The 23,611-nt window shown below is 44.5% G+C and overlaps 5 protein-coding genes across 5 annotated transcripts; 4 read left to right on the forward strand and 1 right to left on the reverse strand.

The window, feature by feature from the left end:
• Nucleotides 1-378: 378 nt before the first annotated feature.
• LOC306745033 (trypsin-3) lies at nt 379-1,521 on the reverse strand (the record flags this gene model as incomplete). Its single annotated transcript, XM_079227760.1, has 5 exons — nt 379-528; nt 622-758; nt 850-1,103; nt 1,244-1,400; nt 1,482-1,521. The coding sequence occupies 5 exons, from the start codon at nt 1,519-1,521 to the stop codon at nt 379-381; spliced, it is 738 nt and encodes a 245-aa protein (XP_079083886.1).
• A 1,806-nt stretch (nt 1,522-3,327) lies between these two features.
• Nucleotides 3,328-6,249, forward strand: LOC306744935 (uncharacterized protein; the record flags this gene model as incomplete). Its single annotated transcript, XM_079227641.1, has 3 exons — nt 3,328-3,583; nt 3,988-4,413; nt 4,507-6,249. The coding sequence occupies 3 exons, from the start codon at nt 3,328-3,330 to the stop codon at nt 5,388-5,390; spliced, it is 1,566 nt and encodes a 521-aa protein (XP_079083767.1). The 3' UTR covers nt 5,391-6,249.
• A 289-nt stretch (nt 6,250-6,538) lies between these two features.
• LOC306744667 (uncharacterized protein) lies at nt 6,539-10,692 on the forward strand (the record flags this gene model as incomplete). Its single annotated transcript, XM_079227349.1, has 2 exons — nt 6,539-6,926; nt 7,166-10,692. 2 exons carry the CDS (start codon nt 6,539-6,541, stop codon nt 10,690-10,692), a joined length of 3,915 nt encoding a protein of 1,304 aa, XP_079083475.1.
• A 2,468-nt stretch (nt 10,693-13,160) lies between these two features.
• On the forward strand, nt 13,161-22,947 carry LOC306744668 (uncharacterized protein; the record flags this gene model as incomplete). Its single annotated transcript, XM_079227350.1, has 4 exons — nt 13,161-13,275; nt 15,217-16,842; nt 21,346-21,571; nt 21,977-22,947. The coding sequence occupies 4 exons, from the start codon at nt 13,161-13,163 to the stop codon at nt 22,650-22,652; spliced, it is 2,643 nt and encodes an 880-aa protein (XP_079083476.1). The 3' UTR covers nt 22,653-22,947.
• LOC306744876 (uncharacterized protein) lies at nt 16,897-20,225 on the forward strand (the record flags this gene model as incomplete). The annotated part of the gene is given in 3 exon segments (XM_079227575.1): nt 16,897-16,901; nt 16,946-19,232; nt 19,234-20,225. Coding segments are annotated over 3 exon segments (2,478 nt in total). The 3' UTR covers nt 19,420-20,225.
• Nucleotides 22,948-23,611: the final 664 nt, after the last annotated feature.

A 23,611-nucleotide genomic window follows, 5' to 3' on the forward strand; every position in this document is an offset into this window, starting at 1 on the left:
TATATATATATATTGCAAGTAGTCCCTTCCTCTCTAGAAGTTCAGCCTTTTAGACTTGAAACTACTGAAACATGTACAAATCCTTTTCATTTTAATTTAATGAGGTATTTTATCTCTAATATTGGTGAAAAATATTTAATTTTGTGGCAATTTGATTTGTTTTTGATAAGTATATTTATGATTGCTGTTATTTATGCAGAGTTATTTGGACATCCTAAAGGACAATATTTCTCTTTTTTTCCTTCCCGCTGATTCTCTTATTTATGAATGTATGTTTCATCCAACAGCACAACACAAGCAACAACAGAGAGTGAGGTTGATGGTCATTTATTTCAGTAAAACATTCCTGAGCATAATATTGCTTCCATTAAAGTGACTTTAGTTGGAGGCCATGGTGCTGCGGATCCAGGAGTTGTAGTTGCAGACCTTGGCGTAGACTCCAGGCTTGTTCCTCTGGGCGCATCCATAACCCCAGGACACCACACCCTGCAGCTGACCGTTGCACACCACGGGGCCACCAGAGTCACCCTGATAGGACGCAGACAGAAAGGACAACATGTAAGCAGACGTGTTCAAAGGTTTGTAGCGCTAAAAAAACACGATGGAGACCTCAGCTCATACCTGGCAGGAGTCCTTGCCTCCCTCGAGGAATCCAGCACAGAACATGTTGGAGGTGATCTGTCCAGGGTAGGCAGACCTGCAGCTGCTGTCGCTCAGGATGGGGGCATCCAGGCACCTCAGGCGATCGGGGGAGTTGTCTAGAGAGGAAGATGGACAATAGATGAAAGAGTTCACACCCCACAATGTACTAAAACTAGGTTCCAGTTATGACTGCAGGGTGTTACTGACTTCCAGAGGCGCTGGTGTTGCCCCATCCAGAGATCAGGCAGCGGGTGCCAGAGCTGGCACAGCTGGAGGGCAGGGACACGGTGCGGACGTAGCTGTTCAGGGAGGCAGGCTTGCTCAGCTTGATCAGCATGATGTCATTGTCCAGGTTGCGGCTGTTGTAGCTGGGGTGACGGATGACTTTAGCAGAGTTGATGAACTGCTCTGTGCCCTCATTGACAAAAATGTTGTGCTCACCAAGACGCAACTGGACGCGGCTGCAGAGAGAGACACAAGGCTTGAATTACAAGTGATTTGACTTTGCACCTCTAATTCAGCAGTATCTCAGTATCTCAGGTTATCAGGATCTGTGTGTGTAACCTATTGTACGTCTGTAAAATCAAACGTCTGCACTTACGACTTGTAGCAGTGAGCAGCAGACACCACCCAGGTGCTGGAGATCAGGGAGCCTCCACAGAAGTGGTATCCAGAGTTCAGAGAGACCTGGTATGCCACAGAGTTCTTTCTGCACTCGTAGCCTCCGACAATCTTGTCATCCTCGATGGGAGCAGCATCTGTAACACAAACAGTGCGTTATTTTAAAAGCTTTAAAGTCTACTGATGAAAACCATTAAGATATACATTTAGAGGCTTACAGGCTGCAGCAAACAGCGCCAAGATAATGAAGTATTTCATGATGCACCTTCTGAATCCACACACTACTGCGGTGGTTTATATACAGGCAGACCATTCTTTATCTCACTCTCTCTCAAGGACTTTTCCATGCACCTTGCACAATAATTAAACATTATCCCACCTGGGAAACAGCAGCATGGTCCAAGAGAAGTTTCCATGAGTTTCCATGAGTCATTTTTAGCTGATAGATACAGATACATATGCGGCCATCAATCCTATACTTTTATAATACTTAATGTATTAAATAGTAATAGCACAAATGCATTAATTTCAGAGTCTAAATAAGAACACAAATACATGCCAAGGTGGAGGGGGCACAGAGTAATCTAAATCATTTGCCATGTTTAAGTTTAGAGTTTTATTATTATTAGCTTTTTTAAATTATCTTGATTATAATTGTATGAATTTTAATTAATGCAGTCATCAGACATAAACATGTGATTATAAGGCGTGTTCCACTATGCAAATATACTACCCATTGCGTTGTCAGTAATTATTATAGTCACTAACTCAAATGATTTACAATCTTAATCTTGTGTGAACTCCTGATAATTTACTCAAATAATGATTATAGCGGACACTATTATTTGATTTTGCTTTGTTGTATTGAGGTGATTGTTTATGACAAGATACATTAATTTAAAGCCAATCAAATATTAATTAATTATGTTATATTCTCAATGTTGAATTGCCTCGAAAAAAACATGTCATACTGTTGCATGTTTTGCTGATCTGCTTTACAAGGACTTGATAATGATCAATTATTAATATATTATTATCAATGAATAATTGATGTGAGGTGTGGAAGCAGTATTGCTGTCCCTATTCCCTAGTTAGGACAAAATGACTCATATCTCCCTCTGAATTCACTGTTAACGCTTCTCAGAAATGTGAGAAAACCACAGGACCTGTAAACATCTCCAAACTTTGATTGCTCCTGAACGTACCCCCTCAGTGACGTCATTAGTAAGCGACTGTCTTCGGTTTGTGTATCGGCTGCTGGGCTAACAGCTGCACCAATCGTGTTTTGGTTTTGTTTTGTCTCCCATGTGCAGTTATTATGAGGTAAGAAATACAAATGCGTTGGCTTTCTCGTCATGTCCGCTCAGCTGTCGTCGGCAGTTCAGACTGCAGCTTCACCCCAAACTGTGGTAGCCTGTTAGCTCACAGCTAGTGACAAGATCAGCACCTAATGTATGCGGAATGCGCAACCGTTGCGGATGTGGTGCAGAAAAAAATGCGCATCGATGCGACAGAATACAAAAGTCCTCGGCAGGAATACAAAAACGGACAGACTATTTTGAAATGCTACACAGTTGTAAACAGTGTTATGTTTTGTTGTTTTATTTCAGCTCTCGAGGCGATTCGCTGCCTTGAAGGTGCATCTCATCACTGTGTGACAACTGGACGTTTCAATGTAGCTCTCAGTCTGCTGCAGGTGTTTTTACACCGTGTATTTATGTTTTCAGGAACATATTAGAATAAATGAAAATGATAGATAGGGATGTAAGCGGCTGCAGCTGGCCATGAAAGTATCTGGACCCCATGCTCTACTGATATGATGGTATCTCTCACTAAGCGGCAACAATGCCTTGATTCAATGCACATTACTGTTAACAATCAGTATTTACTTTTCCTCATAAAGCAGCTGTAGTCAAAGTAACTCATAATTACCAGATACAGTATATTGAAGAGCTGTTATGTCTTTAGCAGTAGGTTCAGTTGCACCTTGATCTTAATGGGGCAGCGGCTGCCAGTATCAGAATTGGGCCGCCAGTCAGTTCTGCTGTAAATCAGGTCTGACCCATGACTGAGTACTACGAGGAGGGGGGGCTGCTGTACGAGCAATCACCTCCCATGCACATCAAAGTGGAGTCTCCGGAGGGACCCTTTGGAGGGGGAGCCTCAGAAAACGGCTTCCCCAGGGAGGATGAGGACTCGGAGGGCAGCTGTGACCAGAGCAGTGGATTACCTGCGGGACTCCCCTTCAATGTGGTAGTGGTGCATCCCAACATCATGGCACCCGGCATGTCCTCTGATGACCTCTTATCCATGGAGCAAAGTAAGCCTGAAATGAGATTGAGACCGTTACGGGAAACTGGAATGCATATTTTTTTTGTTTATTTGAACATTTTTGCACAGCATGTGTCTCATAATGGCAACAGTACACGTATATAATTATGTAATATGCATTGATACATTTTATCTGTGCAAATAGCTACATTGTTTTGTTTTATCAAGGAAACATTTAACTCCAGTATAAATGTCAAGGAAGCCTGAGAAAAACGATGCTCCTAATGCTCCATGCCTTAAGGAATAATAGTTGTATGTTTCGGCTTAGTAGAGTGTACATAAGACTGACACTTATGCACATTTCTCTCTCTCGCACAGAGTATATTTAGCTCCACTTGATATGTTTTCCTTTTGGGTCTCTCTCTCTCTCTCTCTCTCTCCCCCCCTCCCCAGACAGAGCTATGTCAGCTGCACTGGCTGCTGGCAGTGCAGGAAAAAGAAAGAGTCGTTTCAGTGGAGCGGAGCTGGAGGTGTTGGTGTCAGAAGTCACTCGGTGTGAAGGAGAGCTTTTTGGTCCCGCGGGGCGGCTCCGGCGGCGGGAGAGAGAGCGCATCTGGGCAGGAATCCTGGAGAGAGTCAATGCCGTGTCCAGAGTCCCACGCACCCTTCGCGAGGTAAAAAAGCGCTGGGACGACTTGAAGAGACGTAACGGAGGCAGGCTGGCGGATGCGCGCCACCGCAGCTGTTACCTACCATCCAGCAGAGGAGCCTCGATGCTTGGCCGTCCGTCCCAGACTGGTCCCAGACTTTCACACGCCAGGCAAAAGCAAAGCTCAAGACCAAAGCCCAGTTTCCCATGCTTCCCTGACTCTGATACAGGTACATTAAATAACTGACTGTTTTGTTGTTGTTGTTGATTTTATTTATATGCAACTAATATCTACTTCTGTCCACTAACAATATTTTTGACAGGTGTGGGAGTGGATGGATCAGAGAGAGATTGTTTAGAGAAAGATGAGGATAATCCTGAGCAAGACAGAGAGATGGGAGAATCTGAATGTGAACCAGGAGAGAACAGCATGGAAGATAAATTGGGATTAGGACTGGGTCTGGGCATCGGACCACCCCCTCCATCAGAACGATGGCTGCCTCCTTCCCCCCTCTACAGTGCTCCTTTCCTCAATGGCAGCCCTCAGCCCAGTAGTCCTCAGCCTTCACTTGGAGCACACCAGGGTCCTCTTGAAGCCCCTCCGCGCAGCTCTTGGCTTGAAGATGAGCTACGAGGGTTAGGGGAAGCGGCAATTCAACTGGGAAACCGGGTAGAAATAAGTCTGCAGGAGTTTGGGGACGGTTTCCGGCAGGACATGAGAACACTTGTTGCTTCGCAAGAGGCATTAGCATCCAGTCTACAACAAAACAATGTTCTCTTGCAAAGGCTGTTAGGAGTGCTTGAGGCCCAGCAACAACCACAGCAACATCGTGTACAACAAGCAAACCAATCGCAAACATCTCAACAGCACTTACAGCCAGCTCAGCAGCAGCTGCAACACACAGAACCACTGCAGCAGCAACAACAGAGGATTGAAGCGCCACAGCAAACACAACTACAACATCAGCAGCAGCAGCAGCCGCACGTAGGACAACAACAGTCACAACCGCACCAAACACAAATACAGCAGCCGCCACAAGTTACTCCGCATTCAAATACTCAGTCAGCTATGGCGGTGGTTCCTGCACCTTCGTCCCCTGACGTAAACGGCAGCTGTCCCTCTGAACCACCCACCAACACAAATGGAAGTGCGCAGAGGCCGCGACGAGGACGAGCTGTTGATCACAGGCGCAGAAGACGACGCTGAGGAGAAAGCACTTAGAAACTCAAAATGTACATGCAAAATGTGACAAACTTCTATCGACAGTATTTCTGTATAAAATTGTATTTGGAGTTTTACTTCTTGCCTCGAACGAGAACACTTTAGTTTGTCTTCAGAGAGGACGGAAGTGGATACGGAAAGTAGACACATGAGATAATAGGGTGGCCTTAACATTAGCTTGGTTCCTCAGACAAATGCTAAAAGACTTCCTGCCTTGTGAAGCGACAACTTCACTCATGGGACCTTTAATACCCAGACAACAACATACTGTAGGTGCTGATGTTTAACATGCATGTCACTGTACATGCCATACAGGCGAACTGCGAAGCTCATGATGCTCTTACTAGTCCAGTACTGTCTCAATTCTCCTGAAGAACTAACGACATTGTCATAAAGTACTCATTATCTGCAGTTGTTACCATATATGGTAGTTTTACAGCTATTGTACTTACCTGCTAATGTATGCTTGTGCTTTTTAACAATTTCACAAAAAGGTCTTTTTCTGCTTTGGTTGAACAATAAAGTTAGACTGTGTTCTGTTCAGTGTGTTTTAAGACAACCGTGTTACATTTTAAAGTCTTGCAAATTTTTTTTATGAAAAACAGTATAAAAAAAACTAAAGACGGCATCAACTTCACAGACTTTAAGTCATGTGTTTCTGAAATGTAAAAGCATACATGAGTATGTAGGGGCTATTTATTCTAATCTTGCATGCAGTATGATGAATGTGATTGTAGATAGTTGCAAAGAAACAGCATATGGCCATCATCTACGTAGTTTTGCACAATCTATATTTTGTAGATAGCGACTGTTATGATCAAATGTAACTAAACTTTAATAAAAGTCAGACATGGACTGCAAATAAATTAATCCGATTACTTGTGGATTTGTCACATAGCATAAAAGAGTGAATGCAATGTTGATGGTTATGTTTAAATTGTGAAGTGTCTGGTGTGTAGAAAAGGAAATGTATAATTTAAGCCTTCGATACTTTCAGACTTGAACCACAGCGAGTTGTCAGTAAAGGTATTTTATTTTGAAAGTGTTGACCGGAAATGCTCCTCGTTCATGCTGGCTGGGCTCGGCTAGCATGATCCTTGTGTGTTCTGGACAAGGGGGTGCATGGGGGAAACATGGCCGCCGTAGACCCGTCGGAGTCTCCAAAACGACCGAATTCCCCCGCGGAGGAGGTGGAAACATCTGGGGAGAAGACCGACGCGGTGCAGCCGGGATGCCGCTTAAATCAGAAAGATGAACCGACGCACAATAAGCCCGCGGAGAGCGCCGCCGACGAGCAGAGAGCCGGAGACGACGGCTCGTGTGTCGCAAGCCATTCGGGGGTTAGTGTCGAGTCCGGCGCCGGAGCCGAAAAAACGACATGCAATTCACCGGAGGACTTAACGTCGGCTGAAAAGATGGCCGAGGCTCGTGGCGCCGAGCGACGGGCTTTCGACTGGCCCGAAACCGAAGACGACGACCCGGAGGCGAAACCGCGCGCGGAGGGAAACGAACGAAAGTGCGGTACGTACGCGAGCGTTGTTAATGTTTTCTTTACTGCTAGCTCGAGCTAATCGGAGCTGCAAGCCCTCACTACCGGTACAGGAGTCAACTCCGCTAAATGTAATTACCGTAACAACACCAGCTAGCACCCCGGGGTCCAGACTGAGAGAGGGTCAGCTAGATGCACGACAGATGGGTCGCTCACTGGTAACGTCTGTTGGCTAAGTTATTATTGTGATGTGTGCCTTTTCCTCTTCCAGACCCCAGGAGCGCCGCAGAGAGTGTTGGAGGGATGCAGCGGGACGCAGGCGTCGATGATAACGTTACAGTTGATGCAGAGAAGGAGACATCGCATCCCGAAGATAAGGAGAAGGAGAAGAAGGAGGAGGAGACGGGACCGGTCGAGGAGCCGTTGGGGGACGCGGTAGAGGAGTTGGTGGAAAACGTGGAACAGGCAGACCCGACACCTAAGCCCAAAAAGTGCCGTTTGGTGTGCAAGGAGTGCGGGAAGAGGTTCACCCGCCGCGAGACGTTCAACCTCCACCGTCACTTCCACGCGCACGAGGACGAGCTCACGCCCCTTACCTGCAAAGAATGCGGCCTTACCTTCCAGCACCGCAGCAGCCTCATCAAACACAGGAATGAACATAAAGAGAAGGAGGAAGTAATTGTTCCGCCGAAGAAGGCGACGCAAACGAAGGCGGAGGGACGTTTTAAATGTGCAGAATGTGAGCTGATCTTCTCCACGGCGGACAAGCTGAGGGACCACAGCTGCTGCAACATAGTGGAGAAGCCTTACCACTGCCCTCTGTGCCGCCAAGAGTTCCAGTTCAAGGTGTCGGTCACAAAGCACATGACGCTCCACTCCCAGGATAGCTACTTCACATGCCAAGAGTGCAGTCAGACGTTCACAACCAGCATGGCCCTGCGCTACCACCAGCGATGTCACGCCGCCCTGAAACCCTACGAATGCCCAGAGTGCGGCCTGGTATTCAAACACTACTCCGTCATGGAAGACCACCGTCGCAGGCACACGGAGAACATGCGCTCTCACCTGTGCAACATCTGCGGCAAGACCTTCAAGTACAGCAGCCTCCTCCATCAGCATCAGTATCTGCACACCGGCCAGAAGCCCTTCCGCTGCCCCGAGTGTGGCAAACGGTTTGCCTTTGCCCAGAACATGAAGGCGCACTGCCGCCAGCACAGACTGCTGAAAAACAACCCCTCCGCTGAACAGCCTTGCAAGCCAGCCCCGGCGTCAGCACAAGAGGCAGTTCGAGGGCCGGGGAAAGAGAACGCGCTCCAGAGCGATGGCCCGAAACGCACTTTCGACTGCCCCCTTTGTCCCCAGACCTACTTAGCGCCAGCTAACCTGAGAGCCCACATGCTTGTTCACGAGGCAGAGTACGAGACGCTGGAGAGGACCCCCAAACCGCCAAAGGAAAATGATAAGCCCTGGGAAAAAGGACACACCTGTCCTCACTGCCCGTCTGTCTACCGTGACAAATCTAGTTTAAATATGCATCTGTTAAGTGTCCATAAGTCTGTAGCACAACACGTAGAAAAGGCGGCCTCACCGCCGAAAAATCAATTCACTCTGTTAAGCAGCGATAATGTTCAGGGGAAATGGAGAGGTGATGGCATAAGTATTAAGTCGTACAAGTGCTCCGAGTGCGGAAAGACCTTCCGCCACCGTTCGGTGTTAGAGCTGCATATGCGCATACATTCCAAGGACAAGCCTTACCAGTGCAAAGTGTGTGGCAAGGGCTTTAGATTCGGCAGCTACTTACAGCAACATCTCATCATCCACACAGGCAAGAAGCCATACAAATGTCCGGACTGTGGGAAGGACTTTGCCTTCATGCAGAACATGAAAACGCACCAAAAGCTGCATCAGGAAAAACCGTTCCGCTGCACCAGCTGCCGCAAAGGCTACAGCGACGAGACCCAACTTCAGCACCACATGTTGTCACACAATGGTGACAAACCGCACAAGTGTGACCTGTGCGACAAGAGCTTCGGATTAGCCTACCTGCTCCGGGATCACATGAACACACACACGGGAGACAGACCTCATCGCTGCGATGAGTGTCACAAAAGTTTCTCTTGGTTCAGCAGCCTGCTCGTGCACCAGAAGATCCACTCTCGCAAGCGCCAGGGTTTCAGCCAGTATAGCTCGCTCCCGCTGGGTGCTAGGATGAGAGGCAGAGGCAGCCGGGGGAGGAGAGGGGGGAGGCTCATGTGGGGCTGGTCCAGACCATTAGGAAGCTCTGGGATGGTCGGCCCGCAGCAGTCTCCGTATGCAGTGAGAGACGCTGAGTTGCACAGTAGGGCGGGCCAGCCGCAGCCTGCCATGCTTGCACCTCGCATGGACGTACAAGGCAGGCAGCAGAAGGAGCCGTGGCTGTCGGAGCTACACCCTCAACCGGTGCAGTGGAAGGTGGACGGTGGGGAGGTAATGCCTGTCCCGTCGTCGTCGTCGCAGCAGCAGCCGCCGCTGTTTGACAGCCCGCCACAGCCCGTCCTGCAGCAGCGCCATCAGAGGGCTCCGGGCTGGGCAGATATCCCTTTATTAACTCATTCGGGCCCCACCTCTGCTCCGAGTTCAGAGCCATCGCTCATTAAAGAGACTGCAGCTGCTTTTGTCAGCTCCCTCATGACAGCCGCGCCAAACAAATCCAGCACGCCGACAGTGAGTGAGATGGAGCAGCACAGGCAGCACAAGCCTGTTGCTTGGGGTAACACACACACCGTGCTCGCTTCCACAAGCTCTTTGCAACATGATTTTTCTATTCCTTCGTCCTACATAGACGGGGCAGCTCTGTGGAGTATCAGACCGTCTCTATTAGCAAATTCACAGGGCTCTCCAAATAAGCTTGGTCAAGAATTTCAGCTGTCAAGATGGCCAGGTGCCCCAGTGGTGATACAGAACGCCTCATCTACGCCTCCTAAAAAAGAGGACACTGGAGGGTGGGACATTAGTATTCCTAAAGTAATGCCGTCGACTGTTAGCCAGCCAGAGAAGCCATGGAACGGCTGTGAGCTGCCGAAGCAGTGGGTTTCAGGCTTACCAGGTGTGTCCACCGCAGCTCAAATAGACCAAAGCAGTGCTTTGCCAATTTCAACTCCTGTTTCCCACGGGGCAGGTAGCACCTTGTGGGACATACCAACACCGCCAGGAATTCCAAAGACTATAAACTCTGAGAAATTAGTAAAAGCTCAAGATTTGCAGCTGCAGCAAAAGCAGGTGTCATCTGCCTGGGCCAGTGTGCAGAGTCACACGACGACACAGAAGGTTCCCATCGCCATTCAGTACGAGCCTCATCGGTTCGGCCATGGGTTGGGAACGCCAGTCTGGGGCTTCCAAAGTAATCAACCGCTGCTCACTGGGCAACTCAAACCAGGGAACGGACAGGAGCCGCAGCAGCAGCCAATGTTAACGGGCACGCAAATAATCATAAATCAGCCTCCTTTCTTCACACCTCCACTCGCTCCGCTCCCCCCTCTTTCTTTGCCCGGCCCACACCCGCTTCACTCTGTCACACTTTCGAGACCTCCGCCATCGAATATTTTTTTCACACCACAGGCGGTAATGAGCGAGAGGCCACACTTAACACAGACCCTGCCCCTACCTCAGCTCGCCTCCCGGACAGAACCTCACAAACTCGGACCCCGTTTGCCTTTCGGCCCAGAACGGCTTCTCCAGTGCATGATATGTGGGTGTTCTCTTCCCCGGGAGCTCGATCTACAAATGCATTATTTGCAACATGCACAAGGAGAGATCTGACGTTTCCGCACTAGCACCAAGACTTTTAATTTTTTACAAGTTTTACTGAGTGGAACCTCTTTTATTTTTCCCCTTGTGCAGTTTGACCAGTTGTGTGGATGGGCATTAGAATATATAAATTGAAGTAAAATTGATTTAATCTGCGCACTTTAATCACATTTAAAGTCCAGCGCAGAATTTGACTTCACAGGGTGTTTGTAATAAAGGGTGTATACACATGCCATTAAATTAGTTTCACCTTTTTAAATGCATATAAGTTATCCAAATAACTGGTTTAAGCAACTCCTGAGAGGTGCAGATTCATGGGGTGCTACGGTCTATGTTTCATTTATTGCCAATGGCATTTAGATTTGCATAATATTAGTACTTTTATAGTTCTGTTCATATGTCCTGAACCATTTTAACTGTTTCTTCATGTACAGTATACTGTGTGCCTTTTATGAGTACAGTCTGCATGTCTGCTGTCTTGGTATTCTAGGCCTAGTTTGTGCTTAAGGTAGACTCAACAATGTGACCTCACTCTCAAAACACAGAGCAACTCTTTCTAAGATACCTTTAAAGAAATGTACGTTTTTGCTTTCGAGGAGGAGAGGATGGCGTGGTTGTGCTCGCCGATTACATGCGTCACAACATCCTGACTGCGTATATCACGGCCCTGTTGGGAAGCACTTGGAGTTACAATGCTATCGGCTCGGTCCAAATATCTCACAAGTATAGTTCTCAACATGGTAATTTGGTCAAAAAGCAAAAACAAGTGTAAACAAAATGTGACGGTTACATGTAAAGGTCATTTCACAGTAAGAGTTCTCTGTCAATTGAACAGTGATTATTGGTAACAGAGAGAGTGTCATTACAAAATTATTCATGACTATTTCAGATTGGAATGTACCCATATTTATAAAACTAAGTCCACTTTTGATTACAATACAATGTATTTTTTGTGAGTACTGAATGATTTCATTTCATAACTGTCGATTTAGCCGAGTACAGAATCCAATCTCCTCTGTTATGACAATTGGCATTTGAGTAGCTTTGGTGGCCCAATAACTGACTGAAAATCACTACTACTACATTACTACTGTAAAATAAACACACAGTCCATTTGTACAAAAACTAACTGTCCCTGTGTGTCTTAACATTCAGCGTCTAAAGTTTAAAAAACATGTGCCCTTCTACCTCTATCCACTGTTTTAGCATGGAAAGAAATAGAGATTTCCCCATGATGTCTACATATTGGATTCAATAAAACTTGCCTTTGATTACAATGTTGTGATGAATGAATGAATGAATGAATATATACTTTATTAATCCCCAAGGGGAAATTTAGTGTCGCGTAGCAGCCATTTACACAGAAAATAAGATATAAATGATGAGCAGTACTTGTTAGGTAGGCCATAGTTCAGGGTTAAGCTTCAGCATGTTAACATCTGTATAATAGAGCACTTGTTCAACAAACAAAAGATTAAATCCTGGTTTGGAAAATTTTCATAAATGCTAAATGTTCTCCCTTATACATTTGGTTTGGAAAGACAACGGACATTTAAAAAAGGGCGGGACATGGAGAGTGTCGAATAAAAACCTTTGGGGTAATTTTTTTTTTTTTTGTGGAACATTGCAGATAGTATGAATCACGGTTGATGAAGGGAATTTGTGCTTAGTTCCGCATTTTATCCATGACATTGTTCTTGCCTGAAGGAAGAACACAAATGCTCTGGTAATTAATCTGGTAAATTGGGACTGGAATCCCTCATCCCAAAATCCTACTTCTTCACAACATAACTACATCATTCTCACAGCACTAAATATGCCATTAATTAAGTGTACTTCTTGACTCTAGTGAATGGCACTCTTCATGAAAATCAGATCAAAACAATGTTATTTAACTATCTGAAGGAACCTCACTGGAAAGTGTATTATACATTATATAAATAATTGATATAGATAATATATGAATCACAAATAATGTACTATACTATGTATGTGAAGTGCCAGTATGGACAAAATAAAGTGTAATAATATGAACTGTTAACTTTGCATGGAGTTGTTCCACCTTTTAATCCTAAACGTAGCACCCGTTGAGAGTCAGGTGCTTTATATTGAGACTGTTTAGTTAGTGCACTGCGTGGTGGATTGACTGCTCCAGGCCACCGTCTTTCTTGAAGGAAAAAAACAGAAGAAGAAGAATCCACTTCCGCCGACGAATGCACGCGCACCCACACAGCGCCGAGCGTTTGTTTGTGTGTGTGTGTAACAGCTAGTTAGCTGCGTTCATCATCTCTCGCATTGCTAACAACATTACAATATGCGGCTTTGTTATGTGGAAACGGACTAGATTAGCATACTCGTTGCTCTCCGCCTTGTCCAGCTGAGTTACAGCTCACGAGACAAACTCCGTTTCAGGAACCGTGGCGCTGTGACGCTAACGAGCACGAGCGAGCTAGCGTCACCGGGGACAGAGACGCTCCAAGATGGACGGAGCTGCTGCCTCGGCGATCAAAGAGGACGGAACTGGAGACAAACCCCGCGATGGGGACACGGCATCTGGAAACAACGCGTCTCCATCGGCTGAGGACACTACTGATCGTAAGTATCCAGTCGTGCTCACTTAACCTAGATACACGTCGATATCGTCGCACCACGACCTAGTATGTAGCAGACGTGGTGACCTCCTACACCAACTTCACCACAGGCACATGGAGACATTATGCAAAGGAACTGCTTCTCCTCCGGGAAATTAGGGTGACGTTGCAGGAACTTGCATTGTTCGCCTCCTCTGGCCTTGTGGCTGTGTCATGTTCATGGATGCTGAGTCCTGTATATTGAATTAACCCAGCAACAGCATGCTCTAACCTATAATATATGCATTTGAACATTACATAAAATATGAATTACATGGAGTATACTCATTAGTGATGTAAAATAATATGCTATTACTGTATTATTATTATTTGACAATATGTATCATGTGACCAGGCCAAGCTGAGAAGCCATAGACTCACTGCATTGTGGGGCTTTATTATTTAGTAGCATCTGCACAGGAGGTAGTTAGGTCATAGAGGGTATGCTTTACATGTATGAGGATGCAGCTTCCATCCAAGGCTCTCCACTTTTGACCGGTTCTGCTTATGCATCCCAACAATGTTTACCTTTTTAAATTTCAGACTTGTGTATTCTTCAATTGTAAGTGTAGCTTCATGAGCTACGTAGAATCACAGCTTTTACTTTATTGAGGCAGTTCCTGTGTATTAACATACCCTTTAGTTAACATAATGGGTGGCACAAATGGTGTCAAATAAACACCATTGCCAGTGGCGGTGTTTAATAAAGACCCTTTTTTATTTCAAATAATGAACAATGGTAACTGAAGTATTTGTCGGTTATTTGTAAGAAGTTGACATTGTTGTCTTACTTCTGGCAGGCCAGCATGACCTACATACACTCGTATGATGTTTTGATTAGATTAAGCAGGGGTCATAAAGACACCTTGATTTGTGATTTGGCATAATGTTAATCATCATTCTTATAAAACCTCTCTGTGGGCATAGTGCACATGGACAACCCCGACTGATTTATTCATTTCTCAATGAATATAGTATTCAGATTGTTGCACACTGGCATTCTAAACAATGATAAAAAGGGAGGTTTTTTTTCATGGCATGGCAATGCGAAAACCCCCAAAAACATTTACTGTTTTTGAAAAGAGAACAATAACCAGTTTCGTGCCGTCTGTTTTTGTTGTCGGGCAACAGACAACAATGTTCTCACTACTTTAAACTGGCATATTTTGTACTTAATTTCTGTCAAAAACATGACTTGAAGAAAGTACCACAATATCTTGAATGTTGTTGTGTCCTCTCCTACTTTAGTGGTGTGATCTCAGACTAAATATTCAACCTAGATCTGCGGTTCATCACTGTTCCCTCCTGCCAATAAAACGTCTTTAATGGGCATTAATATGTCTTTAATCGGATGTTTCAGCTCTCAATCTTTACAATTAGGTGCAACTTCAGCTTTGATCAAGACAAGTGATTTCAATTTTCTGATTTGATAAATTATTTATTGAAGTAATCCTGTAAGTAGGGCTGGTGTATGCCATATGATTTGATTGTGAAAGTAGCATCAGGTTTGCAGTTAAGAAAATCTATGTTTTTCTTTCGCAGGTCTCTAGTAAAGCACCACAATGTATATTTCAATGTGATGCTTTGGTAAAATGTATCTGTTTAAGAATGCAACACGTTCTGCAGCGAGCAATCCTTTGAAATAACCGAATAATTAAACTGATTTAATTATTCTATTATCCCCTCTGTAATAGTATTTTTATGGATATTGTTATATCCCGAAGAACATTTTGATAATATAATTTGGAAAGTTTCCTTTTGATTATATTGTAAACTCTAATCAGTTTTAAAATAAAGATATGATTTTCACCTGTGTTTTTGTGAATTATTATTTTTATTTTTCTGTCTTTCGTTCTCTGGAAACAGGAGTGGCTTTGACCTCCTATTTTCCCCTTTCTATTTTTAGGGGTTTTCTGCTGTCGTGATTGTGGAGAAGGCTTCAGAGAAGAGGCGGCATACTTGGAGCATCGACATCAGCACCCACAAGAAAGCATGTATTTAGACAACCAATTGGACGGCTTACATAATGCGGAAAAGGACAATGAAACAGTTAATTTCTGCACTTGGTGTTCACTATCATTTGTTGAACCAAGTGATTTTTTCTCACATATGGAGAAGAGCCATGGTCAAACCTCTCAAAAGGAGCCGAGTCTGCAAATCCAATCTGGGATAACAAAGCAGCACACCTATGAATGTCCAGACTGTGGGAAATGTTACAGTGTGATTGGACACTTCCTCAACCATCAGCGCTCGCACAGACAAGCCTCAAAATCCGTTTTTCATGACCTTGAACATTTGAAAAAGAAGTCGTTTCAGTGCGAGTCCTGTGGGCGTAATTATTCTCGCGCTTCAGCTCTTGATGCACACCGCCGTTGTCACGAGGAAAAGTTAGTTAAGTCACGAAACAAGAGTTCGGCCGACGCATTCCACACGGAGGAGCCAATTGTTGAAGCCAAGCCTGGTCAAAACCACACCGTTGATACTCCTGAAAAGACTTTTAAGTGTTTATGTGGTAAAGCTTTTTCTGCTCTGTTGCGCCTTAAAACACATCAGCGATTTAGCCGCAACAGCCAATGCTCTCCTGAGGAAATGAATGACAAACCAAAGAAAAGCTCCAATGAGTTTTACTGTAGTGACTGTAAAAAGGCTTTCAATAGCCATATTGCCCTCTTCAACCATCAGCGATGGCATGCTAATCACTCCAATGATTCTGCAAAAAGGTTCCCGTGTGAGGAATGTGGGAAAGTATTTATGACTCAGACGTTCTACTATAGGCATCAGCGCATGGCGCACAGTGACGAGACCCCGGCAAAGTCCTTTCTTCATCAAGTGTGTCAGCTACAGAAGAAGGCGTTTGAATGTAAAGACTGTGGACTGAAGTTTTCCAGGGCCTCGGCACTTCACTCCCATCATCTTCATCACACGGATGTTTTCAGAGAAACGGAGAAGGAAGCTCAGGTGCATACCTCATTGCTACCTCAACAGGAAACTTTGGAAAGCGTAAGAAAAGAGGCTGAGCAGGACACGGTGGAGTCGGAGAACGTACTTTCTCCCAGTGTGGCCGTAGAAGACGCACATGTAAACGAGACTGAGAACGCGCTTTCTCCCAGTGTGGCCGAAGAAGACGCACATGTAAATGACACTGACGAAGACGTAGAGGGTTATGGCCCTGGGGACTTCGACGTACAGGTGATCAGTGCAAGCGAATCTGAGGATGAGCTCGTCCAAGATCTGAATCCTGATTTGGAGCTGCTGTGCGAATCGGATCAGGAAGTAAGAGATGACGGCGACGCTGGAGTTTCCACCAGTCGTCTCGTTTCAAAGCAAGACATGGATTTGAAAATTGTGGAAATTGACTTTGAGCAAACCGACGAGCAGTGCGCACTGATAGCGGGCGAAGAAGCCGAGAACAAACCGGCGACAGGGGAGAGATTTGATTGCCCAGAGTGTCACCGTTGGTTTTCTAGGGCGTCATCGCTGCGCGGTCACAGAATGTGGCACGGCGTTCGTAAGAGAAAACGGCAGACCCAAGGTCAGTCAGTGGCAGTTCACACATGCGACACATGTGGCCACGAGGCCAATAGCTATGCGGCACACTGCAGTCACATTCAGCAACACAAGACTCAAAACACAAGTGGTGGTGGTGATGAGGCAGAGGGATTAGAGAAGAAAAATCTGGCATGTACTGAGTGCGGTAAACGCTTCACACGGTTGTCTGCTTTAGTCTCTCATCAGCTGCATCATCCCAAAATAAAACCCTTTCAATGCCCAGATTGCATGATGTCTTATTCGCATGCAGCTAGCTTCTATAACCACATGAGAAACTGCTCCACACAAAAAAAGGAGAATATTTCTGACATTAAGAAAGAATACAATCCAAAGAAAACCCTTCTAGGCCCCAAGATTTGCCATTGTGAACGGTGTGGGAAGGGGTTTTGGTCTCTCGGCGCTTACTCTCACCACAGGCAAAGTCAGACTCAGTGTACAGATTTGAGGCTCAAAAAAGGTGGCGCAGGATATTTGCACTCTGTTAATGCACACAAACGCTACAAGGTCGCATGTCCAGTGTGTGGTAGAAAGTTCCGTCACAAGGGCACTATGACAATGCACATGCAGAAACATGAAAACGGAAATCACAAATGTGAACTCTGCAACCGGTCGTTTCGTCAAATCTCCAGCCTCCTGAGACACCAGGTCGTGCATCGCGACCGGTTACTCCCACCGGCCATTAAGTCTTTCCAGCATCAGGTCGAGCAGTTGAAAAAGAACACGTACAGCTGCCCTGACTGCGGGAAGCTGTTTTCGCGGGCCAAGGCGCTTCAGTTTCACATGAAAAGCCACGGGTACGAGACTGGCCACTCGCCGTCGTCACCCAGATCTGCCTTCGTGCTGGAGGATCTGCAGTGTGCAACATGCCTTGCACATTTCAACAACAAGGCCTCTTTGAGGGCTCATCAAAAGCTTTGCATTAAAAGAGACAGCCAAGTAGTTGTTTGCAAGACAGAACCCACAGACAGTAATGATACTCTAGCATTGCACACAAATAATATGGCGGTCGCACAGGAAAGCTCTAAGCAAATACCAGTGCACACTGAACTAGAGCATGAAATGGTCAGCGGGGAACGAAAGCTGGAATTTGAAACGCATGACGGCAACTTAAAAAACCCAAGTAGCAATTTGAAATACAAATGCAAAAAGTGTGACAGAAGCTTTTCAGTTGTCGGAGCTTTGAATTTGCACAAAAGAATTCATGCGGAGGGTTACAACTCTGTCGCTAAAGCCAAACCGTCTGCCATGCTTACAGCTGTGCCACACGCCGATTCAGACCTAACGGTTGAGGGCGAGTTTTCATGTCCCGAGTGTAACGAAACATTTGAGCAAGGTTCACTTCTTGACGCCCATTATGAAAACGAGCATTTTGACGCCGCAGATCATCAAGTCCCGAAACAGGTTGACGTCTACTTGAATGGGAGCGAGTCCACGTCATCGACCCTGAAGACAAAAGCCCAACAGTGTCCCCTCTGCCCGAGGAGCTTTGCTAAAACAAGAGGTCTGCGTGCCCACAAATGGCAGGCCCACTCAAAGAGGACTAAAGGTAAATTCAAGGGTCTTCTGAGGATTAAAGGTAAATTCCAGGCTCGTCTGAGGATTAAAACGGAGTCGGTTACCTCGAGCAGTGAGCTAACGCCGACAGAAGGCGACAGTGCGGCGACGGTGAAAATCCCCCCCGTTGGCAGAGAGAAGAAGAAAATCAGATCAGAGCCCCCATTTGTGAAGTTTATCTCATGCCTCGACTGTGGGAAGCAGTGCAGTTCTCTAGGCGTCCTCCTGGACCATAAGAAAGTGTGTCTGGACATAAAGCGCGAGTCTAAATCCGAGATCCCAAATCCCGAAACCATGGCTGAGGTTTCCCAACCTCTGAGCCGCCTGTCGGAGCATACGGCCAAATGCCTCTTCAAGTGTGCTAAGTGTGGCAAAGCTTTCCAAACCGAGGAACAACTGGGAGCCCACAAGACCAAGGCAAAGAGCCGGCCTTACTGCTGCGCCCTGTGCTGCCACGGCTTTTGGACCGAGAACCAGCTGCAGCAACACCTCGCCTGGCACGACGAAGTACGCTGTCGTCTCCCCAACGAGGTCCGCTTAAGGCTCAGCGCCGCCATGACCTCGAAGCCTTCAAAGCCCAGCGGCCCCTCTGCCGACACCAGTAGGACGTCCTCTCCATCCTCTACGCTTAGCTCAGAAAGCCAGTCACAAAGTAGCCACAAGTGCCAACATTGTGGCAAAGCCTTTCTTTCACCAACTGCGTTACAAAAACACGAAAGTCAACACTTTAACAACGACTCGTATCATTGCTCCATTTGCCCCAGGACCTTCGGCGACATACAGGACCTCATCGACCATCACCAGGAATGTGTCGGTGACGACAAAAGTCAGTGACACGCGCCCCCCCCCCCCCCCCCCCCCGCTGCCGTCTCCTCAGGAGATACCAATGGCCTTACCAACTTGCCTTGAATGTGGAACTACTTTTTGTCAAGAAACTGATTTGCACCAGTACTATATTGAACATACCTGTGGAGTATATATGACTTTACAACCTGGAAAGGAGTGACGTGAAGACACTGTAGATTGTTGATTTTTTATTTTTCCTTTCTTTTTGGTGGGGGTTCTTTTGGAGGTGGCAAAACTACTTTAATATGTTAAGCTACAACATTAGTTGTTATAAATGTGTTTAGGCCGAGTAGAAACATGCTTTCCCTCTTTATTTCTTGATTATTTGAGATTCTTCGTTGTCTTTTGCACAACAGAGCTGTTAACTATTTTCCTTTTCCCAGGCTTTCCTTTACACTGGATGTGTGTGTGTGTGTGTGTGTGTGTGTGTGTATGAATGTTTTAAGAATAACTTTTTTTTATATACTAATATTGAAATGTCACAATCATAGTTTAATTTGTCCCTGTTTTGAATAGACGTATAATAAATGAATCTCTTTGGGGACAACTGGCTGAATCATGGCAGATCATATCTAAATATAACAAAAACATATTTGGAAACATTTAAAATGAAAACCATAGCTGACACTGCTTATTTCATATTATTTTATTTCACTGCTTATGTGAATTGGTATGAAAAAAGTCCTGCTGTTTAACATTACAGCCATTTACTACCACAAAATCTAATTTAACACTCAAATAATTGTATGTTACATACAATACATTTAGCATTAATGGATGTATAAGCTCCTATGTTCTTTCCTTTTCAGTGTTATATTTCTAAGTTGTGGAAAAACTATCTTATCTAAAATAGTGCTTTTGTTCAGATAGGATAGTTGTTAGTTTACTTTTGACTTATGGATGGGAAAAAGTCTTTGTATTGTACAAGAGTTACTTTGCTATATTAGGTTATGAAAATCTGTTTTTCCCCGCAATGACCAGTATACCCTTTGACTACTTGTTTAACTTGAAAGAAAATGCTCTAAAAAGTTAAATAAATTGATTAGTTTCTGTGTGAATAATTGGGTTATGTGATTCATTTAAACTCCATTTAGTCGATCTGCATTGTTTGTGGTGGAATCATTAGTCTGGTTTGTTGTTGAGTGTTTGTTTGGCACTCCTGACTAATAAGCACTAGTCTATTGGGTTATTAATATGTCTTGTTTAGTTTATTTGAGAGAAGGGAAAGTACAAATCAATGAATGTACATAATAAATAAATAAATGCCAGAATTAGCCCAAAGGTTGTTTTTCATCTGTGGTCTCTGGCCAAGGTTACAAAAAGCTTCTAAAAATAGTAACACAAACAGTGCATGCCGTTTAAACTACTTTTTAAAGTAGCCTTTGAAACTAGCAGCATAAAAAGAGTATAAATATTGATTGATTTCAGCAGAATTACATTTAAAGATATAACTATTGATTAGAAAGTTGTCTTAAGACCAACGTTGCATGAAATACTTAGAAAATGGCTTAATGGAGAAGTTTTAGTTTTGTGCAAGTTAATTGATGCATTATAAACCTCAACGTTATTTATTTTTAATTTATTTGCCAATTCATTATTTTATTTTCTTATTCAGTTTTTAAGTTAATGATTTATCATTTAGTTTTAAAATGTAAATACAAAATTAATTGTGAAAAGATTTACTAATTTGTCCTCTGATCATAAATCATGTCAAGTCTTATTTCCTGCTGTAATATTTTAAATGTCCAAATTTGTTGACACTCCAGGCCCCATAGACAGTTATTTAAGCGCAAGACTCTGAGATTTAAATAATTTTAGAAGAGTTAACAGCCCACTCAACACCTGTGAATGAAGAGAAGAACCCCAACTCAGTCTTGTAAGTTTCACCTGCTGAAATGAAACATTGGTAACTTTACAAGCTATGTCTGAACCTGCAAAAACTCAGCTGGAACATCATAGAAAAAATAGTTTATTCATGAAATCAGAAGATACATGCTTGTTTATGTTCGACACTGCATAATAACTTGATGACATTCAAACTGCTGTGCATGAAATGTCTAATTTGGTAATTTTTCTAATTTTCTAGTGAACCAGTGCAGCATTGTATGCGAGGATTGTGGACTGAGGTTTACACACTGGGACGTCTTCAAGACTCACCTGCACCAGCATGCCCTGGAAGACGAGGAAGAGGAGGAGGAGGAGGAGGAGGAGGCGGAGACGGAGACGCAGACGGGAGACGACACGAGTCCTGCCGCAGAACTGGATTCTGGGAATGTAGACGATGGAGAAAACACAGGTGGGGATGCAGACGGGTGTGATGTGAGCAGTTCACTGCAGACGAACCCCTCAGACTTCACACAAGATTTGGACGGAGGCGCAGCGAAGAAGCATAACAGCAAGATTCATGCCTGCATGGTCTGTGGGAAGGTTTACACATACTTGGTTTCATTCAAAAAACACCAAATGCTGCACGAAAAGCCGTCATCAAAAGATGCAGAATCCAGTGTTGAGAATCTGTCCAAATATCAGTGTCCAGAATGTGGGATGTCATTTATTAGGCAAGCACGGCTACTTGGTCACATGAGAGTTCACCGGCCCTTTAAATCAAAACGTCCCAGGTGCGAACAGTGTGACAAAGACTTCATTTCTCTGAAGTCGTGGATGAGTCATGTCGATCTTCATAAACAAAAACCATTCTGGTGTTCCCGTTGTACCAGAGGCTTTACTGAAAAGCGCCTGCTCGATAAACACTTGCGGCGTCACAACATGAAGGAATATACGTGTAATATTTGCCTCAAGAGCTTCGACCAATATCAACAGCTCAGGATCCACTACAACACCCACACCTTAGCAAAACCTTTCCAATGCACATTCTGCGGGAAGAGCTTTTCCCAACCCGGAAATCTACATTCACATCGGAAGAAAATGCATCTCAGAGGTTACGTCGAGTCCAGCGGGATGCATCTGGGGATCAAGAATTCCGCAAAGAAGCAAGCGATTGAAAAGAAGAGACTTCTCGCTCGGGTCAAAGAGGAGCGAGAAAAGGACACTAACACGGAAGAGCTGCCAAGAAAGGAGGAACTCGTGGAGGAGAATGAAACCGGAACGCCGTGCGAGGATGCCGTGTTTGGGCATCACGCAAACCCGGAAGAGTTGGACTCTGGAGAGCCCGTTCATCACGGCAAGACTTTGGAATCAGAAACCGTACGGCCACAAACCGTGCAGGAGCTGTACGAGAGTGAGTCACGGGAGACGAACGAGCAGAGCGAGCACAAGGACTGGGAATGTGTTGAATGTGATATGGGCTTTGATGAAGTGGCAAAGCTGCATTTGCATTATATAAAGCATGCGACTGGTGAGCTTCCGATGCCCCACTATGATAGTGAGGGTTGAAGGCTCACAGCATTTATTTTTCTTATACTGGTGCCTTTGTTAACCTTAGCCTTTATTTCATATTGTACATTTCTTACTGTTAAAGATATTTGGTTAGGGCTAAGAAACAAAAACAAGCCATTATTGCTGCACAAAACAATTATTTATCTAGTGTTACACTACATTAAGTATAATATCCCAGGGGAGATTGATAATGAGTATCTACAACAGAGTAACAACAGTTCATGCCTGATGCTCTGAGATTAAACTCCAGGTTTTGATGAATATTTTTGATGTTGAAATTTCATCAACTAGGTGACGCAGAATATCGTCATAAAGAGAAAGAAACTGTAAAACCTCCACTTGTATAACCAAATAAAATGTAATGCATTCAAAAGGTTTTTAGTGTTTGTCGTCTTGTACATGGGGGGAATTGTGTTTTACCCAAAATGGACTCTTAACACCAATAGTGTTTACACTGAAGGGAAATATGTTGAAGAAAAATTGACTATTTTGAGCATATCGTCTAAATTCTGAATGTTTTACAAGCGTAAATATTATATTGTAATATTCATATAAGTAGTATTTTGATTTGTTTTACAGTTATTCTTGAAAGCAATATAGAAAATACTTCTGAAATGTCTGTAAATCAACCTTTCCAAAAGTGCCAAAAATAATATATAGATTTATAGATCTCCTATTACGATAAGCTATGGTTGATCAGTCTGCCACATTCAGCATTTGAAGTTATAGTGGAGTTTTTACTGTAAGTAATGGCTGAGTTATTAATGCAGGGAGCTCTAATGGAGCTCAAGAGACTTCCACACAATCTCATTAATTATAAATCCTATCATAATCTTATGCATGGTTGATCAGCTTGCCATACTGAGCAAATTCTAATGTCGCTTCTAAAAATACTAATGCAGTGTATGGGATATGAATACTATGCATATCTGTGTAAGAAACATAGCACATATCTA

Source organism: Taurulus bubalis, assembly GCF_910589615.1.
Source record: "Taurulus bubalis genome assembly, chromosome: 12".
In the NCBI taxonomy this organism is placed as follows: Eukaryota; Metazoa; Chordata; class Actinopteri; order Perciformes; family Cottidae; genus Taurulus; species Taurulus bubalis.